This window comes from Aspergillus tanneri (assembly GCF_003426965.1).
Source record: "Aspergillus tanneri strain NIH1004 chromosome Unknown AapTan_2_pilon_pilon_pilon, whole genome shotgun sequence".
Lineage (NCBI taxonomy): Eukaryota > Fungi > Ascomycota > Eurotiomycetes > Eurotiales > Aspergillaceae > Aspergillus > Aspergillus tanneri.
This window is the reverse complement of record NW_022984629.1, coordinates 4472732-4492156: the sequence shown is the minus strand read 5'-3', so window position 1 is coordinate 4492156 and position 19425 is coordinate 4472732. Positions and strand designations below refer to the sequence as shown.

At 47.6% G+C, this 19425-nt stretch overlaps 4 protein-coding genes across 4 annotated transcripts; 2 read left to right on the top strand and 2 right to left on the bottom strand.

Annotated features, from left to right (window-relative positions):
• Window positions 1–1365: 1365 nt before the first annotated feature.
• Window positions 1366–1900, bottom strand: ATNIH1004_001432 (mitochondrial 54S ribosomal protein uL11m; the record flags this gene model as incomplete). Its single annotated transcript, XM_033566132.1, has 2 exons — window positions 1366–1698; window positions 1772–1900. The coding sequence occupies 2 exons, from the start codon at window positions 1898–1900 to the stop codon at window positions 1366–1368; spliced, it is 462 nt and encodes a 153-aa protein (XP_033431889.1).
• Window positions 1901–2351: 451 nt separating this feature from the next.
• SVF1 (survival factor 1 family protein) lies at window positions 2352–3753 on the top strand (the record flags this gene model as incomplete). Its single annotated transcript, XM_033566131.1, has 5 exons — window positions 2352–2371; window positions 2459–2674; window positions 2744–3168; window positions 3225–3601; window positions 3655–3753. The coding sequence occupies 5 exons, from the start codon at window positions 2352–2354 to the stop codon at window positions 3751–3753; spliced, it is 1137 nt and encodes a 378-aa protein (XP_033431888.1).
• A 543-nt stretch (window positions 3754–4296) lies between these two features.
• Window positions 4297–4841, top strand: ATNIH1004_001430 (uncharacterized protein; the record flags this gene model as incomplete). Its single annotated transcript, XM_033566130.1, has 5 exons — window positions 4297–4306; window positions 4394–4551; window positions 4649–4708; window positions 4773–4790; window positions 4839–4841. The coding sequence occupies 5 exons, from the start codon at window positions 4297–4299 to the stop codon at window positions 4839–4841; spliced, it is 249 nt and encodes an 82-aa protein (XP_033431887.1).
• Window positions 4842–5619: 778 nt separating this feature from the next.
• ATNIH1004_001429 (dynein heavy chain) lies at window positions 5620–18782 on the bottom strand (the record flags this gene model as incomplete). The annotated part of the gene is made up of 4 exons (XM_033566129.1): window positions 5620–6066; window positions 6129–15545; window positions 15606–18436; window positions 18500–18782. The coding sequence occupies 4 exons, from the start codon at window positions 18780–18782 to the stop codon at window positions 5620–5622; spliced, it is 12978 nt and encodes a 4325-aa protein (XP_033431886.1).
• Window positions 18783–19425: the final 643 nt, after the last annotated feature.

Here is a 19425-nt window from a genome sequence, read left to right as displayed (position 1 = left end):
TTCCTCAAGAGGCAGTATCCTCTGAATTACTCTGTCCATGCCATCCTGAATTCCTGTCTTCTTTACCTAATATGTAACGCCTGCCTAGGTGGCCGTGAAATATGACACATTGCAGTGGGGAGTGGAGTTTGTTCCCGCATTGGGAATTGATTCGGCGATGTGGGCGCTAGACCGGACCCGGTTAGCCGGGAGATCTCATTGTTTTCATATTACAGGTACCTATGAATCATGGATAGTATATATAGGAACTAGAAACAGTCTCCATCTCTATATACCAGGCATGGAGTAGAATCACAACGTGGCACCTCTGATGTCTTCCCTATCTGACAGCCTGGATTGTGGCAAGTATTTCTGAATTGCGACCTAGCTGCCACTTTTCCTCCCCTTTGCCCATTGCCAAGCATTCAATTATTGAGGGATTGCGTGCAAATCATGACACAGGTCGGATGAACATGGGTCCGCCAAGTAAATGGTCTCGTCACCATGAGTCTCTCCAGAGTCCCTGGAGAACATCTGAGGTAATACCAACGAAGGTGCAAATCGTCCTGCCTAGAATCTGGACGTTGATAATGATTGTACGGAGTAGCGCCCTTCTCTTGGCGCTAATCTCAGGCTTCAAGTATCTAGATCGTTCACTGCGGCCTTTTTTTTTTTTTTTTTTTTTTTTTTTTTTTTTTTCCCCCTTTTTTTTTTTTTAAATTTTTTTTTTTTTTTTTTTTTTTTTTTTTTTTTTTTTTTTATTTCTGCCCCTTGTCAATTTCTACCTTAGAGCCATCCCTTGCTTTTTGTGCCTGAATGATATACGAATCCATGGGTCTGGATTATGGGTTCCTCTCCCTTCTTTGCACTCCATTTTTCATCCCAGTTTTATTTGTCAGGGGTTGGGGCACATAAATGCGGTAGTTATATACCCATGTAAGAGCAATTGTTAGATTTTCTGCATTTAATGGCCCCATGGCATGATAGAGCAAACATATAAACCAGGATTTCAAATTCTCGTCGGAGCTGAATCCCTTGATCTAGCAAAGAGGCCATCTGCATTGCAGAATAAAGATCGTACTAGCAATAGACTAGGCCCTTTACTGAACGATAGGACGAGCAACCTGAGGTACCAAGGCTCTAAAACAACAACAATAATAATAGTAGTAATAATGGAGAAAAAGAAAAAGTCCCATCTTGTGCAGATGTTCCGGACACTTGTAAACGCTTTCTATATCACATGCAGTCCCTATAATACAATTGATGACAAGAACCATCCCTGAACGCCATTGTCATGAACCAAGGCTGTAGTCGCCGCAGTTGCGCAATTCGCAGTGTCTCATATACATATTATAGTCAAATCCATCGCCCCCTCCATCGATCACACTATGGGTCAACCTGAATGCCGATGGACTTTGCCTGTGCGATCACGCTCTTGCACAGCCCCTCCAGACTCAACCCTGACAGCCTCATTTCGGAATGCTTGATTTTGGCAATCTCGTATACATGCTTGAGCGACACTTTGCCAACAATCTCATGGCCGGGGTTCATGGCTCCACGGATACGGTTCTTGCGAGGTTCCACGCACGCTGCCTGCAATAAAAGCCAGGTAGTTGTAGGAGTCCGGAGATCGAAGGTAAATGAGCGATCGGGACGCACGATGACGCGCGCCGGGATCGGGACACCGGTATTGATGTGTGCAGTGCGGGCATTGAACTCCTATCGAATCGCACAACAGTGAGAATACTACTCTCTTTGATCATCTGGTCAGAGGGGATATTGTCCAACATACCTTGCAAAAGTCCATGCTCTTGACACCTTTACTACCCAGGGCCGGACCGACGGGGGGACTGGGACTGGCCTGACCAGCCCCCACAATGAGCTTCACAATTTGATCCTTGGCCAATGCCTTCTTCGCCATGGTGGAACAATTTGATGTGCAACCCCGGGGAGAAGCCGAATGTGGAATGCAGAGCAGAGCACTGCGTTGGATTTTTGCGGCCAAGAATTTCGGGGATTCTGGATTCGGGATGGCGGCGGGAACGGAGTTACTTGCCATTCTGAACCGCAAGCGAAAAGAGCCGGACGTCATTTCATCATGATTCAGGTAGATTATTGTTCGTTCCTCGGTCGCCTCCTTGGCTAAGAAAGATATTTGCTGGTCGATCTGCTATTGCTGAACCCATCTCGAGCAAAGCTTGCTTTGTCCTGTCCACCAGATAGTTGTTTCTTTCTTTTCCCTTGACCCCACGCGCTTTCGATTTCCTCTCTCTTTTGTTTCCTACCCAACTGGAGCAAGTTACTACCTCTCTTTTTCTACTTGAATCACCCTACCACGTCCTTTTTTTTTTTTTTTTTTTAACCCACCCGTCATGAACTGGCTTAAATCAACGTATGTTATATTTTCTTCTTCTAGTACTCCTCGCTGATTTTTTTTTTTTTTTTTAAATGTGCTGATTATTCTTCATACTGAGTTTAGCCTCGCGAGCGTTGCCGGTACGCAAGAACCGGTTTACGGTCCAGAGGCCATTCAGCCCATCGCTCAACAGGCGCAAGAAGTCCCTTATACTGAACTGACCAAGAATGACTTACGGTGGCGCGCGTACAATTACACAAATGTCGAGACTCAGACCTTCTACATTATGGCCGACAATGGCGCCCTAGTCTTTGTTCAGATCATCTACAGCAACATCGTGTGAGTCCATTGTCCCGATGCCCCTGTTATCCTGCTCCTTGATTGTCTAACGTTGTCTGTTTGTCGCAGAGGAATCCACACTACGGCTCAGTTCAACTGCAAAATCTTCAATCTCAAGGGGGACGCACCCCACATTTGGCACTCCGATCCCCTATCCAACTTCATGTTCGACGAGAGCATGCTTGCCTTTTGGGCCGACAACATTTCTCTGACCCTTAACGAGGAGGGAGACACCTATACCTTGAAGTCTGCCGTGAATGATGACTGTTTGGTGAATCTGACGTTTGCCCGCGCCACCCCGGGGTTCGTCATCGGCAAGGACGGCACCACCTACTTTGGCACGGACCCTGCGAACCCATGGGGCTCCATGCGTCATGCCTTTTGGCCTCGTTGTTCCGTGGAGGGAACAATCACAGCCAAGGAGCAGAGTTATGACATGAAAGGCCGGGGCATGTTCATTCAGGGTCTCCAGGGCATGAAACCCCATCATGCTGGTACGTGTTCTTTTCTAAATCCGCCCTTGGGGGTTGATGGTGCTGACTACGGGTAGCTGCGCGATGGAACTTTGTAAACTTCCAGACTCCCTCGTACACGGCCGTTATGATGGAGTATACCACTCCCCCGTCGTACGCGTCGACTGTGGTCAATGTCGGTGCCATTGTCAAGGACGGAGAAATTATCTATGCCGGGATCAATAACTCTGCCACACACACGGAGGCAGGCCAGGACCCGGAAAGTGATTGGCCCGAGCCCAAGTCCATCAAATGGGCGTGGGAGGGCAAGACACAGGATGGTAAGGATGTTTCCGCTGAACTTGATGGACCGGTCGGCAAAAGACTGGACCGTATCGACGTGATGGCCGAAGTTCCCGGGTTCATCAAATCCATCGCTGGCAGTGTCGCTGGCACACGGCCATATATCTTCCAGGTATGACATTCTCCTGTGCATTTGTTTCTTGGGTTACACTAACAGTCGTCTAGTATTCACCTCAAGAGAAGCTGACTCTTAAGGTCAAAATCGGCGATACTGAATTCGCCGAAGAGGGAACAATGTTCTCCGAGGCGACATTCATCTCCTGATGATTCAACGACGTACATAGAACACGATTTTCGGGGACTCGTCCATGGCGTTTTTGTGCTACTCGATACATCTTCGTTCCTCATACTATCTACAACTCAGAACTGGTTCTTAATAACTCACAATCACGATAAAACACTAATGTCACTTCTGATATTCTGTCATATAAATATACATATACTTCACTCCTATGCCATCTCTTTACTTAATCAATACATGTGTTAGTCTCCACTTGTATGGTCCTATTCACTGAAACAACCTCGTCAGCGGTCTTACAAGTAGCCCACCTTTTCTCTACACCAGAACCATCTCTCTCTTTTATTCTCGTCTGTCTCTCATAAGTTTGTTTGACTTCCTGTCTGCGTTAAAATGGATCCGAGAGTCCTCCCTCCTCATCTAAGGCGTCAGAACCGGTAAATCAGCTTCCAGTCTACTATCTCGAAAAACAAACCCAGGTTTTCCTCTTTGGGAAATATCTCGCATGTGCTAGGTAACCTACAATGCTAATCTCCTGTCAATTCTACAGGAAACCCAGGGACAGCATCATGGGGATCAGTGAGTTTTCTATCCAGACACCCTTTATAGTCATAGGAACCAAAACAGATTCTAACTCTGTAGCTCGTCCAACCATCCGGTAACTAGACATTGCTTCGAAAATCAGTCCCTCTGACAAACTCAACGCTCCTAGATCACTAACAGCCACGTATATCAGCCGTCTCGCTCGCAGAGGAGGAGTCATACGTATGAAGCAAGAGATCTATGATGAAGTTCGGACGGTTGTGAGAAGTAGGCTAGAGGTTGTAAGTATCCGTTTGTAGTTGATTCTTGATTTCACCCTTTACTTGACTCTTTGTCTTTGTCTTCTTTTGTTCTTCGCTCAAAACTAACTGGTTATAGGTTCTCAAACAAGTGGTTCTCATCTTGGATTCATCAACCACCCACAAGCGCAATCGAAAGGTAAGGACAACCACAACAAACAATAATAAATATCCCTTCTGTAAATGATCTAATTCGATTCTAGGTCGTGACATCTCGAGATGTGAGTCCGTATCATGCTCCACCGCGAAAATATAGGTACGGTAGCAAGTAGCTGATATGAACTCAACTCGACTCGATTCATGGATAGGTGGTGTATGCGTTGAACAGAGTAAGTTTGTCTGTCTCTTTTGTTCAGTACAATCCAGAGACCCTATGTCTTTCTTCTCCATCTATGTATGTAATCTGTATACTGACGACGGATATCTATTCTAGTTGGGAACGACATTATATGGGTTCAGTTGACGGGAATGATGATGTACACACTCTTGATGGCGATCCTGATCTTTTTACTCTTTCTGTTGAACTCCCAATATATCAATCAAGTAGGAAATACGTTAAGACAGGACTGAAAATAGTGTATGTGCTATTTTGTGACTGTAGTATCAAATCTGGTGAGTTAGATTGTGGATAAATGCGATAAGCGGATAACTAGTTGTTTCGGACGGTACCCATACTGGAGTTTACAAGGGTATTTCTCTTCTGCATTAATATGTTGTGACGGTACCTAGTAAGGAAATATGAGGATTGTATTATGAAGGTCACTTGGGGAATCCATAGGCCAGGCTACTTTGAAATTCAAGTAGATCTGAAGTTCAAACACTGTAAAGTTTGTGCATACAAAGTACATTGAAGGAAAGACAACAAACTGTATGTAGACCAGAAAGAAAAACAACTGAATCTAAAATGTGTACAATAGGGTGCATTATTACAAAAAGAAGACTGGAGAGTGATCCGCCCGCGGCATCCAATGGATCTATCTATATCCCAGGTCAAGTTTCAACGGATAGAAAGGAGAAAAAGACAAAGCAAAACATCAAATACGGCGACTCTTAAGCATCAATCATCAACTGTTCACCTTCATCCAACAACGTTGTCACCTTGGCCAGGTCGGATATCATCTTCTTGCCATGTCCGACCAGTAGTAACTTCTCTGCGTTGGCTGGGAGGCCAAGATAAGTTGGTGGTTCTCGCTCAGGCAGTCGGTTCACCCATTCAACAAAGTCCCGGATGCCAGTCTGCCCCGGAAGCGTCAAAAATTCGTCGTTCTCAACGCCCGAAACAAGCTTATATTCGTCCTCGAAAGCAGCTGGAGTGAGGAAGCTTTGGACTAAGATTTCTAATTGCTTAAAGTCACCAATATCATCGACTTTACCGCCATACATCTCGGTGACGAGAGTGCGCAGCATGTCCCATGGAAGCTTCTGAGGCGCCACGTTGGACCGTCCTTGGGCAATAGCATCGACCCAGTGATCGATAATGAAGGCACAACACTCGTACTGCGAGGTGAAAATTATGTTAGCTCTTACGACATAGGAAAAAGTTGAATCTGTAAACTTACATCACTATCATTAAACTCCCAGAAGCCCTTCCAGCCAAGGTTGGGTGCATATCGTAGTCGTTCTTGGAGAACGGCGTGCAGGAAGCAGAGCAAAAGATACACGCGCGCCTTCTCAACTGGACTTTTACTAGCCCGTACAGATAGAGAAGATAGAGAGTCCTTCATGTTCGCGCGCACACCAGCAGGCTGCTCGTACATGAGTACGCGTGAAGCACGGATGAGATTGACTGGGATCTTGGGGCTTGACTCCATCGCAAGGAAAAGCCTGAAGTCTTTATGAGGTTTTAGGGAGTCGAGCCTCTTCTCAAGGCTTTGCAGCCATGACGGTGCCAAGTGCACGTTTTTCACCAACACCCAGGTTCCTGCAGTCGCAGCACTGCTGATGGCCTTGTCAGCAGTCTCTAGACCTTCATTGGAGCCCATTGCCAAGTTTGCACATTTGGCTTGCATGCGCTCAACCAGAGCATCGACCTTATAGCTGGCATCGAAACCAGGACTAGAGCTGAGTGCAATGGGGGTAGTTGCAGTGACTTGCTCAACAATGTCCTTCAAATCAGAACTGCCTTCAAACAATTCGCGACCAAATACGGCTTCGATGAAGCGCTCCGCAGTTGGTACGAACCGATCCAGTCTGCATAGTTTGACAAGGAGTAATGACCGCAGTAGCCGGTTAAGCGGTTCTACATCTTCCTCCCAGAGAGTGGGGACGCAACTTTCTGCTAGTTCTTCAGACACGAATCGATCCCATTGCTCTTGGGGTACTGCTGGGAAATGCGACTTGAATAGTGACATGCTGGAGATCTTGTTCATCACCTGGCCCTTGAGTTTGGGGGATGTCGACAAATCCGCCCCTTCCACTGATTCATCGAGAATAGTATCAATGATGTTCTTGTCCATGGGGTAAGGGGAGGCTTGCGCAAGGAGCATGGCCAGTGTGATACGATCCTTCTGGATCAATCCCAATGAAGTCCGCTGGTAGGTTGTTACAAAGAGATCACGAAGGATGATTTGTACTCGGGCGGAATGTTCCTTCTCCTGGGCAAGGCGCTTGTTCTGGTAAAGAACCGAGCTGAATATGTCGACAAAGTACTGAAGAGAGAACTGGTAGAAGTGATTGATATGGTGTAGCTGTTCCAGCACGGCGAACACAGCACTGCAAGAGCGAGCAATGATGCTGTAATTGAGGGTAATGTTTTCTACTTCTGTCATAACTCCTTCAGTCTCGACCATTTTCTTCGAAATTTCTGCCGCCTCCTTTTTCAGCGTTTCCAGAGTCTCGATAACGTTGTCATCATCCAGAATGTTGCCACGGGACTCATTCAATGCTTGCAAAAGTTTCTTTTCAAGCTGACGGAGATGGATTTTGAATTCTCCTTGCAGTTTCACCAAGTCGGTACGTCGCGCGTCCACATCGGGCCGCTCGAATTTCAAGACCTCATTGAGTGACTGAGTCTGTAAGCTGCTCTGCGTGACCGTGAAGTTAACAAAGGTCGTTCTACTGCAAATATCTGGCGGGAAAGATGCCGACGGATCCCGGGTTGACAGGAAGAGCTTGAATGATGGCGAGAAGTCAATTTCTTGCTTGCCAAGCTGGATGAGAACACGTCCACCAGTTTTCTGATATTCTTTATTGAGGACATGACTGAGAATGGGGTCAAGATGCTCAGCGTCTTGAATAAGGATTGGGTTTCCGAAACGCAGGGCACTCTCCAGTTGCTTGACAAATGAATCGTCCAAAAAACTGGTGACTGTGAGCTTCCTCTCTGTGCTTTCCTTTTGCAGGAATTCTGTAACACGGCCGGAAGGATCAATGATCAAAGGATATCTGTTGTATCTCTTCAGAATTATAGCGTTCTCCGTGCAAAGGTCATCGACCGGAAGAGAATGATCTTGCCATGTCAGACGCTCATCAGCATTTGACAAGTACTCTGTTATAGGGTTATGTGGCTTAAATGTAATTCCAGATTGAACCAGCTGATTGACCCAATCATCAACCATAGCTTTTCGGAATTGCTGGTCGTAGAGACCGGCGTAAGCAAGGAACGCAGCAGCGATCAGGACGTCGCCGACAAGAGTGTTGATTTGGGTTTCAAAGGATTTGCTGCCCTCTTCCCATCTTGTGCGTTCAGATGACAAGCTGTCAAGCAAACGAACACTTCTGTCGACCTTGAACTGGACCCTCGACATTTCCGTTTTGATGGCCTGGGTTTCGCTAATGAGAGCAGCGTACTCGGCCTTGTAGGTGGCGATACTACTTTCGAGGCTTTGGATGGTGTTTTCGATCGCCTGGGCCTCTGCCTTTGTCTGCAAGGCTTGCTCTTCAAGTTGGTCAACTTCCTCACGCAAAGGCCCGACGCGATCCAAGATTTCCGAATAGTTCACTTGGGCCTCGACCCACTGAACCAAGGGTCCACATGCTTTGCTTGCCCTGTTCACGCGCTCGTAGGTAAAGTCTTCCTTCGAGAGAAATTCGTTTTGCATCTTGATTCGGTGGTTTCTCGTCATCTGTCGCTCGTTGTCATAATTCACAATGCTAGCAATGAAGTCATCCTTTCGTACGATGCCTTGGATGGTTTTCCAACTATCGACCCTGTGACCAAGCAGAGTGCAGACAGCTTCCAGTGCAAGACGAACACTAGCTGGAGGATTGCCCATGGATCGGACTTCCGTGAGATGTTGGCGCTTGATATTGCTCACACTCTTTTGTGCTTCCAAAACTGCCGGTTCGGCACGAGCAAGATCATTGAGCACAACTTCCTTCCGGCTAGCTACTTCCTTTTCCTGCTTTTCGAGGGCCGCTTGCACTTCGAGGGATACAGCCTTGCGTTGTTCAGCTTCTCGCTGATCAGCGACCATGCGTTGGAGTTTCTCATTCGCCTCCGTGTCTTTCTTTTCCAGTTGCGTTTTCTTCTGTGCGAGACTAGCACGCAGGTCGCTGACCTTGTCCACAGTATCCCTCAACTTCTCAAGACCGACGTTCAAGTGTCTCTGTTGCTCCTCTAGATCCTCGCGTTTTTCATTGAAAAGCCTCACGTAATGGGCAACAAAATCAAGATAGTGACGGGGTGTTAGATATGTCGTTTTACCTTGTTGTTTCTGGAGGCGCTGGTTGAACCTCTGCAAAGAGTAATGGATATAAACCATCGAATTCACGACCGTCTCTCTATGAGATGCCGGAAGGCTCAGCTCCCGATATGCCACCGGGATGCTATCGGGGGCGACAAAGTTTGCTTTATCCAGATCAATTGATTGCGTTAATTCAGAGCCGACCTGGAAAAGGGCCTGGTCGGACCAATCACCCATCCAGTTGAGAACGCATCTATTGAACAAAGCAGGACTGGTGGCGGCCTTCGATGACAGTCCTTCCTCAGGAGGGTTCATTGTGAAGACAACATGCAAGTTCTTGACGATCTGTTGCGTGAACCACTTATACAGTTCCTCTTGGGTATCGAGGAGAAGACCCTGACGCTGAGCACCTTCCTTACATGCAGTCATAAGGGATGAGAACTCATCCCCCTCGAATAGACCAGGTACCTCAGCATTCGCTAGGAGGGTATTCATACGTTCGAGGAAACCCGAATCAAGGACATTTGATTCGTCCATAATGAAACAGATCTTCTCACCTCTGCATCCAGCCCGACGAAGAACGGTCCTAAGATCATCATCGAAGTCCTCTGAAGAATATTTTCCGTGCACCTTGATCTGGAAGATCTTCAAGCCGTTCATCCAGGCAACGAAACGAGATAACGTGGTTTTACCACTGCCACTAACACCAATGAGGATGAGATGGCCTTGGGGTTGGCGGAAAACACGATCGATACGCAGAGCATGCTCCAGAACATCGTTGAACAATACAAGAGGGACGTCAACTTCTTCTTCGCAGAATGTTTTTAGACGGGCTTTTACGAAGTCACGTAGTTTCTCTTGCTCCACAGGCACATAGTGCTTAGACAACCAGTTGGAGAACAGGATTGGACCCTTTAGAGCCTGCTCCTCGTCAATAGTTGGGAAGTGTTCAAGTGCAATGCGCTGAACCGCATCGCCAGTCCAGTTCCTTTCTTCTTCCGTTACGAGTCGATCCTGGAAGAGACGCAAAGCCTCGTGTGTCCAGATTCGGACCAAGCCCTCAACAGAGAGACTCTCAAGAGGTTTGATAGCTTCGTATACACCGCGGACCCATCTGGTAAGCTCACGGGGAGAGTAGACGTAATGAGGTTGGATCTTGGCGGTAAATCTGGTTTGAGACTCCAGGTAGAATCGCACCATAGCTTTAGTGAGGGCTTCGGAATAACCACGCAGCAAGGGAAGAATCTTCAGGACGGCGGAATTGAACGTTCCATAGATCTGCGTAAGCGAGAGCTCTCCAGGGTAGTCTACCATGATCAAAGGAGAGTGGCGCAAAAATCTCTCGCCCATTGGCGTTCGTCCGGCGTCTGTGGGAGGATTACAAGCACCGACAAATTGGATGCGATCTAAAGTAACCCATGTCTTATCTGAAGTCCTCCAGAAACCGTTTTGCTCAACAAGTTGGCGCAAGAAAGAAATGGCGCGCTGGGTTCCATATCGATCGGGGGCAGGAAGGTTGATTTCATCGCAGAAAATTACTAGCCAGCGACCGATCTGGTTCGGGGACATGACCACGCCGTTCAATGTCTTCTTGTACTCGCAGTACTGTTCAAAAGTTTTGATCAGGAGGTCAGGCGTAGTGGCGCTAGAGAAGTTGAGGCCGACAACCTCCATATTCGGAAGTTTCCGAAGAGCAGCAAACAAGGTCATGGTTTTACCAGAACCCGGAGGACCGCATAGCAGGAGTGGTTTATGCTCTGCAAGCCAAGAGTACAGAACATCTTCATGGCGGACAGTGTCCACTGTGGGGATCACAACATCGGTCTGTGTGATGGAATGGGTATTGATCTCAATAGAAGGAACCTGCGATTGCCAGCTTGTCCATTCGGATCTTGGAAGAGTAATGTCATAGTCGATGAGAGATGACACACTGTCGGGCGGCAGGTCGGTTGTTGTTAAAGCAGACACGAACTGGCCAAATGACTGGCGGTCTCCCAATGTGCAGTCACCTGTAAATGACCAGACAAGCGCAAGAAGCAGCTTTTTGGAGATGTATGATTCGATTTGTTCCGAGTCCAGTGGGAAATCGATGTGCTGGATATTGTACTCAAGGACGTTTCTGCAGGATTTGTTCAACAAACTGAACAGGGTATTGAGGGCGCGAATATCCGTAAATTCCATGATATGATTGTATTTCTTCGCCTCCTCAAGGGACCTGAGTACGAGTTCGTCAGTCTGGAGAAGATATTTGAGAGTCTCAGACACCATTTCCTGTGCGTCCTGTGATTTGGCCGCGGCTTGGCCTGCAGGAGTACTATCGTCATCCAAATCTTCGAAGGTTTGTGTCCTGAGAGACTCGACGTAGTTGGAAATCATCATAGAGGGCGTGACAGTGTCACTATTGAACCAGACCATACCACAACGACTAACTGTTGCCAGTGTAGCGTACTTGAGACTCTCGACTTCAAACATAATCCGGACATTCGGGGGCAGGTTCAGACGTTCACCATTGGGGAGGGTCAAGAGCTTGTTGTCGTCAAGAACACTGTTCAGGTTTTCAACCCACTCGGGATCAACGTCACCGTCAAACACAATCCAGTGTCGCTTGGAATCTTCTCCTCGAAGATTATCAACAATTTTCCGCAGGATACCCGTGAACAGCCCGTCTGTCCACTCCCTTGTGGTGCTATCAAGGCTGCCATACAGTGCTTCCTTGGACATGACCTTGGAATCGATAATATGGGAAACGCCTTCAACTCCTTCAATTCGCTGCAAGGCTTGGAGAAGTATCTTCCAAGCGGTCGATTTGCCGGAACCTGACTTGCCGACCATCATGACACCATGATGGATACTCTGGATCTGATAAAGCTGCAGAGCCTTGGTAATCCACATTTCACTGTCGACGTAATGCTGCTCCTGAGCAATCTCACGGATAGCCGCTGTAAGCTTCTCATAATTTGCTGGTACGTACTCTACGCCCGCAAAGTCTTCTGCCTGGATCTCTAGCATCTTATCAACGTCTTCTCGTACTAATTTAGGAGCAATCGTTTCCCGAAGGCTTTGGACAATAATCTGAGGCTCAACAATTTCATCTGGGCCAAGTTCCCCTTGTGCGTTGGCAATACGGGCTCTTTTAAGGCCGCCTGAACTAACCAAGACACTCTTGAGAGCACGTAGACCGAAATCATAGTGTGCTTGTTTTGTCAATTGTGAAGAGCAGTGGTCGAAGAAGGGCACTGTCTGCGTTGACAAGCGTTTGGCTTGCTTGAAACCTTGCGAGAACAGCATGACCTCTGCAATCAATTCCTTGTCCGGCTTGGACATCGCAACACTTCTGAAAAGTTTCTTCAAGTTATCAGGCAAGTTTGAACGGCCTGCATAACCCGGGTTCATGGTGATAAAGATTCCGGTATTAGGGCTAACACTCAACCTCCTCCCAACAAGCTCAATCTGGGCCTTCTCGTCACTCTCGCCGTTCTTCAACCCAATTTGGATGTTCTGAATCTGCTGGGAGACTGCAGACAAAATTCTTTCTTCCAAACGATTGAATTCATCAAAACAACCCCACGCCCCAACTTGACAAATTCCAAGGAAGATTCGGCCCATAGCTTGATAGTCGAATGTATCATCGCAACAAAAGACAAGAGTGAAACGTCCAAGCTGAAGACCCAAAGCTTTTACTGATTCTGTTTTCCCTGTACCAGCTGGGCCATAAGGTGAGCCACCCAGTCTTTGGCACAGAGCTTGGGTGAGTGTCAAGAAACAACGATCGGTAAGAGGCGTGCGAACAAGTCGTTCAGGAACACCGAGATACTCAAACCCGTAGTTCAGCTTCGCGTTGGCCATGTGGACATAAAGTCGTTGGAGGAAGTCACCTTCAGGTTGATACACATAGCGCATCTGAAGGAGCCAGAAGTAGTGCATCGGCGTGGAAGCATTGTAAGTGATGAGCTTGGAAATAACATCTCGCTGGTGGACGAATTCTGTGATCATATGCTCACATTTCTTTCTGGTTATGGAATCTAGTTCGCCGAGAACAGTAGCGGCAAGCAAATCAAGCACTCGGACCTGGGCGTCAAATAATGTAGATAGCGTAGCACCATTTTCCAGGGCTTTTTGCACCGCATTGGTCCAAACCGCCTGGCAGGCAAGAACAACAATTTGAGCAGGATAGTTGGTCAGGTAGTTATTGAAAGCAGTACTATCGATCTCGGAGGCATGATACAAAGGCTCAAATTCCTGCACTGCCTCAGCGAGAAGCTCCGCCAGCGTCAACTTCATGTTACTCTCGATAGCACTAAGCCAATCGTTGATCCTAGGGGTCTTTAGGAGATTGACTTCTTTCTTCAGCCGGACTTCCTCGCCTTCTTTGGAAGTAAAGCCGATTATGTTGCTCTCGTCATCCATCATCACTCCTGACAGTCCAGCAAACATCTTCTTGAAGTGCTTCGCTACGCGGAAAATATCGTTGCTGTTGCCGATGATCTCCAGCAAATCCTCATCACCAACGAAATAGAAACGGGGGAAAGAAATACGCTCCCGCTCCAGATACTCACCAAGCGCCTTCTGGATCTTATTCAGCAACTCAGCCAGTCGCTCCAGGGACTTCTGCACACCATTGATAGCAAGCACATCAAGCACGAATGGAGACTTGTAGACTTTCTTCATAACGGCGAAGAATTCGGAATTGATGTTTTGAAAGCGGCTTGATTCGAGGGGAAGCAGATGTTTGATATCGGCATTACCCGTAAACACGCCCTCAAGGTAAACCCACTGTCTCTGAACATCAATCCACACATCGAAAAGGACATGCACTCGGTTTAGCTTGTCTTCCCAAGAGGAGGCATCCTCCTCAAACTCTTTGTAGTAAGGTGAATGTCTCATTGCCTGCAAAGAGTTCAGGTTCTCGCTACATTTCGCGAACAGGTCATCGAAGCCACGGATCAAGCGACACTTGTTCTGATAGTTAACAAGATCGAGAGAGTAGTTTTGCCACGTCTCACGGACTGATTTCAAGAACTCTTCCAATGCCATCTCACCCTGGGCCTGAGCAATGATATCGCGAATTACAGTCTCGCTGGCCCCAAGCTGCAAATCCCATACATCTCCAAGATTGAGGGAGACGAGGGAAAACCTCTTTCCTGGCTTAAGAGCTTTGTAGATCTTTTGCCAGTGTCTCTCCCGAACAGCCTCAGACTTCATATCAGAAAGCAATGGGTTGACTTTCAGCAGCTGCCGCAGGACATTTTGGATATGTTCGAAGGCAGCGTATTGACGCATTCGGCTAGGCATTTCTTTTGTCATTTTAATTAAACCATCAATTGACTGACGGAGTTTTCTAGGTTGCACACTCGTCCAAAGCATGTCCCTGAGGTCATTGAGGCTCTTCCAGATTGTGGACAATGCCGCCCAGACTGACATGAAGTCCTGGACTTCTTCAATAATAGAGGGCAAAGATGACTCAGCACTTGCTGGGAGATCCAGCGCCTCTTTGGCCTTGGATACCATCCCATATTCGGACTGCAAAGACTCCAAGCGTGATTGGAACGAGCCTAGGGTCCGGGACGCTTCATCTGGAGGAATAGTACCTGAAACAGGCTTTTCATCATTCCACTGAACAATGACTTCAGCGATCTTGTCGCCAATGACTTTGTCCTCGGCCGCAATTTTCGCGCGCAAGCCCTCAGTTTGGTCCTGTACTATCTTGCTCTTGCGGGCAAGTAGTTCATTCAAAGCTGCCCATTCGCCATCAACATTCTCCACATGAAGCCAGTCACTTGGGAATTGATAGCGCTGGCGTGCTAACGTGGCCTGTCCTTGTCGGAAGAGATCGACCTCCGGCTCCCAGACCTTTGTCTTGCGTTTACACTGCTGAACTATAGTGATGAAAGAGACGGCGTGAGCCGTAGAAGCAGCTTCCAAGGTTTGTCCCTCCAAATCTCGCCGTGCTGAAGCAATTTCAGAGTGAACTTCTCGCATACGGCCTCCAAGCTTTGACCCGAACTTCAAAAGAATCTCGTGTTGCCACTGGTCATACTTAGCATTGACCCTCGTCTGCACCTGCTCGTAGTCTATTTTAATGTTTCCAAAAGACCGGCTCACTTCCGACGTGTCGAACGTAGCACGGCTTTTTCGGATTTCCTGAAGTAACTGAAGCCATTGGGACAAGTCGTCGCCCAAAATATCATAAACTTGCTCAGACTGTAGATCCCATAGAGACTGGAATTGCAACCACTTGTCGACATATTCAGATACATCCTTCAGTCTAGTCTCGACCGCATTATACACCCGACTAAGCTCATTTGTGCAATTCTGTGGGAGGTTTGCGAAGCATGATTCAGACAATTGGACCTTTTGCATGTCAATTGAGATCTGATATCTGGACGACTTGATTTTTTCAAGATTACACACAACACCCAACCAACTATCGAATTGCGAGAACCAGCTCGCTCGAGCAAATTGCAAAGGTGGGTCCAGGTGGAGTACCTGATTTCGCATAGATATCTCATGAACAAGCTGAGAGAATTCAATTTTGTGGGCTGGGCTCTCTGCTTCACCAGGCGAGAGGTACTGTGTATTGCTCGTCGTCTGTGAATTGGAATGTTCATCATTCGCATCCTGGAAAGAGCTGATCCACTCGCGTATTGCACGATGCAGGCGGTCATGCAATATAGACTCGATTTTCTGGTTCAAATTTGCAACCCAATATCCAAGGTTGACGTAATTCTCCAGGTTTAATTTATCCACAGCAGTTTGAATGGCATCCAGGCGTTGCTTAAAAGCCGAGGCATCGTAGGGACATGTTTTAAGCTCATGAGTAGCCTTTTGAATACTCTCATGTATTGAAGCCAAAACGGCTGTCTTGGACTGAAGAACCGACGCCGATCCCGCGAATTCTCGAACAAATTGGACATGCTTGCTTTCTCCTCTGCCTGGGATAGCCGACTCTACAGCACCATTGGCCAATGCCGATTGCTTGACATGAAATTCATAAGAATGAACGAATGACTCCCACCGGAGAGGAATGCCTTTAACAATCATGGCTTGCGCATTATTCACATATCCGTTCAGCAGCATCGCAACATCTGTCATTGTTAAAATTGAACGATTTGTTTGTAGCAACGTGCGGACGCTTTCCATCAGGCTGATGGCATAGGGGTATACACGTTTCGCTTCTTTAGATATATTGCTAACAGCATGAGGGACCTGGAAATTGAGCCAAATCAGATTCCTGACCTCTTTGAACAGAGCAATAACTTGGGCATCGAAGTTGACAACAAGCTCCAAGCTATTCCCTGCAGCGCGGTTGCGCACAACGTTAAATAATCGGCCGGATATCGTGATATGACGTCGGTGAACATCTTGCAACCATGAGTCAAAAACCGGTTTTGTTTCCAACTTCTTTCGAAAGAGTTCCCCCTCGGCATGAAGTTTCTGGCCTTCAGCATGTAGGTGCCAATCTTCTCCCAGCACATCCTCGACTTTGCGCATGTACCCATCAAGCTGGCGTTCGATCTGGCGCGCCCAGATTATCGCGCCTGAAACAGGAGGAAGATCTCGTAGCTGCGCCATGGCATGCGCCTCGGAATGAGCATACTGTTGCTTGAATCGTTCATGCAGGGACGAGATATCCTGTTTAACATTCTCAATAAGTTGAGTCTGGTACTCCCCAATCGCACCCCTAATTTTGGGGCGCACCAGAAGTGCATTGAACTTCGAGAAAACACGAAACATTTCATTGGCATTTTTCGCAGTAGCAAGACGGTCGCGTAGGCGGGCAATGATTGAGTTCTCAACGCGGGATGTACGCTCATTGTATGCAATCTCCTCCTGTATCCACATCTGAGTGCCCTCGGGAGACACATCCAGCACATCCACGTTCTTCAGAGCAGCGTAAGCTTGGGCAACCTCCTCGACAGCGTCGACATCTCCGATCTCCTCAACGATTACAGCGCCTTCGGAACCGGCTCCGGCAGCGGTTTCTCCTGAAGTTGAATTCTTCGGACCGAGAACATTTACAATGGTCTTCTGGAGCTGCTCGTGATTGACTCGGAATGTATTGATGTATTTCAATCTCTCTTGCGTCTTTTCGTGACGAGCGACGATCTTAATTGGGATGAATTTTTCATTTCGACGCCTCGTAGACTCCCGAGCAACGTTGGTGAAGTCCTTGAGGTTTTCATCCCAGGTCCTCCATATAGCGCCCGCGGTCTTCATCAAGGAACGGAACTCGCGGTAGTCCAGGTGCAAAATTGTCCTGCCATGAAGCAAAGTATGGATTTGAGTGTCTAGGTCTCCCGAGATAGCTTCGACAAGTGCAAGAGCTCGTTTGATTGGGTAGGGGCAAATCTTCAATTTTTTGTTAAGATGGGCGAAGATCAAACTTAGAGACTCTTGCACCTTCTGTAGGGTGGTAGCAGACAAGAGCTCATCTAGTGGGAAGTCTCGCATTAGCTGGTTGTACTTTTGGACCAGGTCGGTGGCCTCCCGCAAGCCAGTATCGGCCACAAAACTGAGAGTCGCTTGATATCGTTTAGCATGACGCAAAATGTCCATGGTCAGTTGAACACCATCGCCACGAAGTTGGGTCTCTATTCCTTCGAGTGCAGTCTCCATGGACAACCAGAAATTAATCTCCTGGGCTGCCGATCCGCTATCCACACCACGGGACATTTTCGTAATGGTCTGGATAGATCGAATCCAAGCATTCACATTGTTCTGTATACTGTTGATGAAAGCACTACTATCGAGTACTCTTGAATCGATCAACTCTACAGTAGGCTTGGTTTGTCGCCTCTCAGCCTCTACAAGCGCGGCTTGCACTACCTCATGTAGCGGCAGGTTCAAAGCTGGAATCTCAACGTTCTGCTGCAGGTGCAAAAGTCCAAGTTCCAATTCCGCAAACTTCTTCTTAGTCCCCGGAACACCGGTTTTCACCTCTGTGTCCGTTCTAGGCTTCATGCTGCCGATGGTATCTTGGTTTCGGGCGTAGGCTTCGAAGTAGGGACTCAGACCATGGTGCACCAGCAGATGTAGAATCTCATACGGCGATAGTGAAGTACCTTGCTGGGTCTGGTTATTCAGAGATGCCAACCCAGGAAGGTTCATCACTTGGATCTGAGAAGATATGGGAAATGCAAGATCGATGGCGGCAGGACGCTTGATGAAGGCTACCGATGCGAGCGTGGTAGAGGAGGAAGAGATTTCAGCAGCGAGGTTATACACATACTGGGTAGACGATGCTGCACTTGGTTAACCATTTTTTTGACCTGGAGGTTCCAACACAGCTGTAGGAATGTATGTACCTTCACCATCATCTGTCCCATTTGTCGCCTCCGAGCCCACGAGATCCTTCTGTACGTAGAGGGCCACCTGAGACTCCGAGGCAAATCGCGTACATCGCTGTACCGTGTCGCTATACTTAGCTTCGGATAGCAAGCTACCAGCACTTTCCAGCTCAGTTTTCAGAGCTCCCAAGGTCACTTGCAACACCTCGACTAAGTAATGGATCACAGCGTTCGAATCCACCATGGGCGTCTGTGTGGGCGCCGCCACACCGTTAGACACCCCATCAGAGGCGATTTCCATGGTTGCAAATATCTATAGGAAATGGCTGTTCGTGGTCATCGAGAGTGAGGGACGGTGAGGATATTGTCGCTATGTTGACAGCAACCAGGTCGCGACAGGTCAGGTGTTCGGCTCTCAACGGGGATGACAAAAAGAAACCAGAGCAACTAGAGGGAAACTCAGAGATAATTTCAACGAGAAGAAAGATGAAAGGGACCGGTAGGTAATCAAAACGTCATGGCCTACGCTCCGGTTGTCCCTCTCTTTCTCTGGCTCTTGGTCGTTAGTGAGATCGTTGGTTTGGGTACATCTGGCGCAGTGGGACGCGTTTCTCTGTCTACTTCAGGGGAACCCGCGCTATCCCTGAAGTAGACTAGCTTCAGATAACATCCTTGCGACCCATGGCTCACTCGCTGTCGGTCCCATCCTGGTTCCTGACATGAACCTCCATCATGCAAGTTCTTTGTCTAGAGATCTAGGTCGAAACACCTTCTTTTATCACCAGCTGCTGCAGGATCACATGCACTACCTGATCAGCATCATATTCACGGCATTACTATTTACTAAACCTGTTTATTAGCTTGGTAGACTGTTCACAAATTTACGCTGTACTATGTCAAGTTCAATTTATTATTGCTCTACCCTGTTAGATAAGCCTACATAT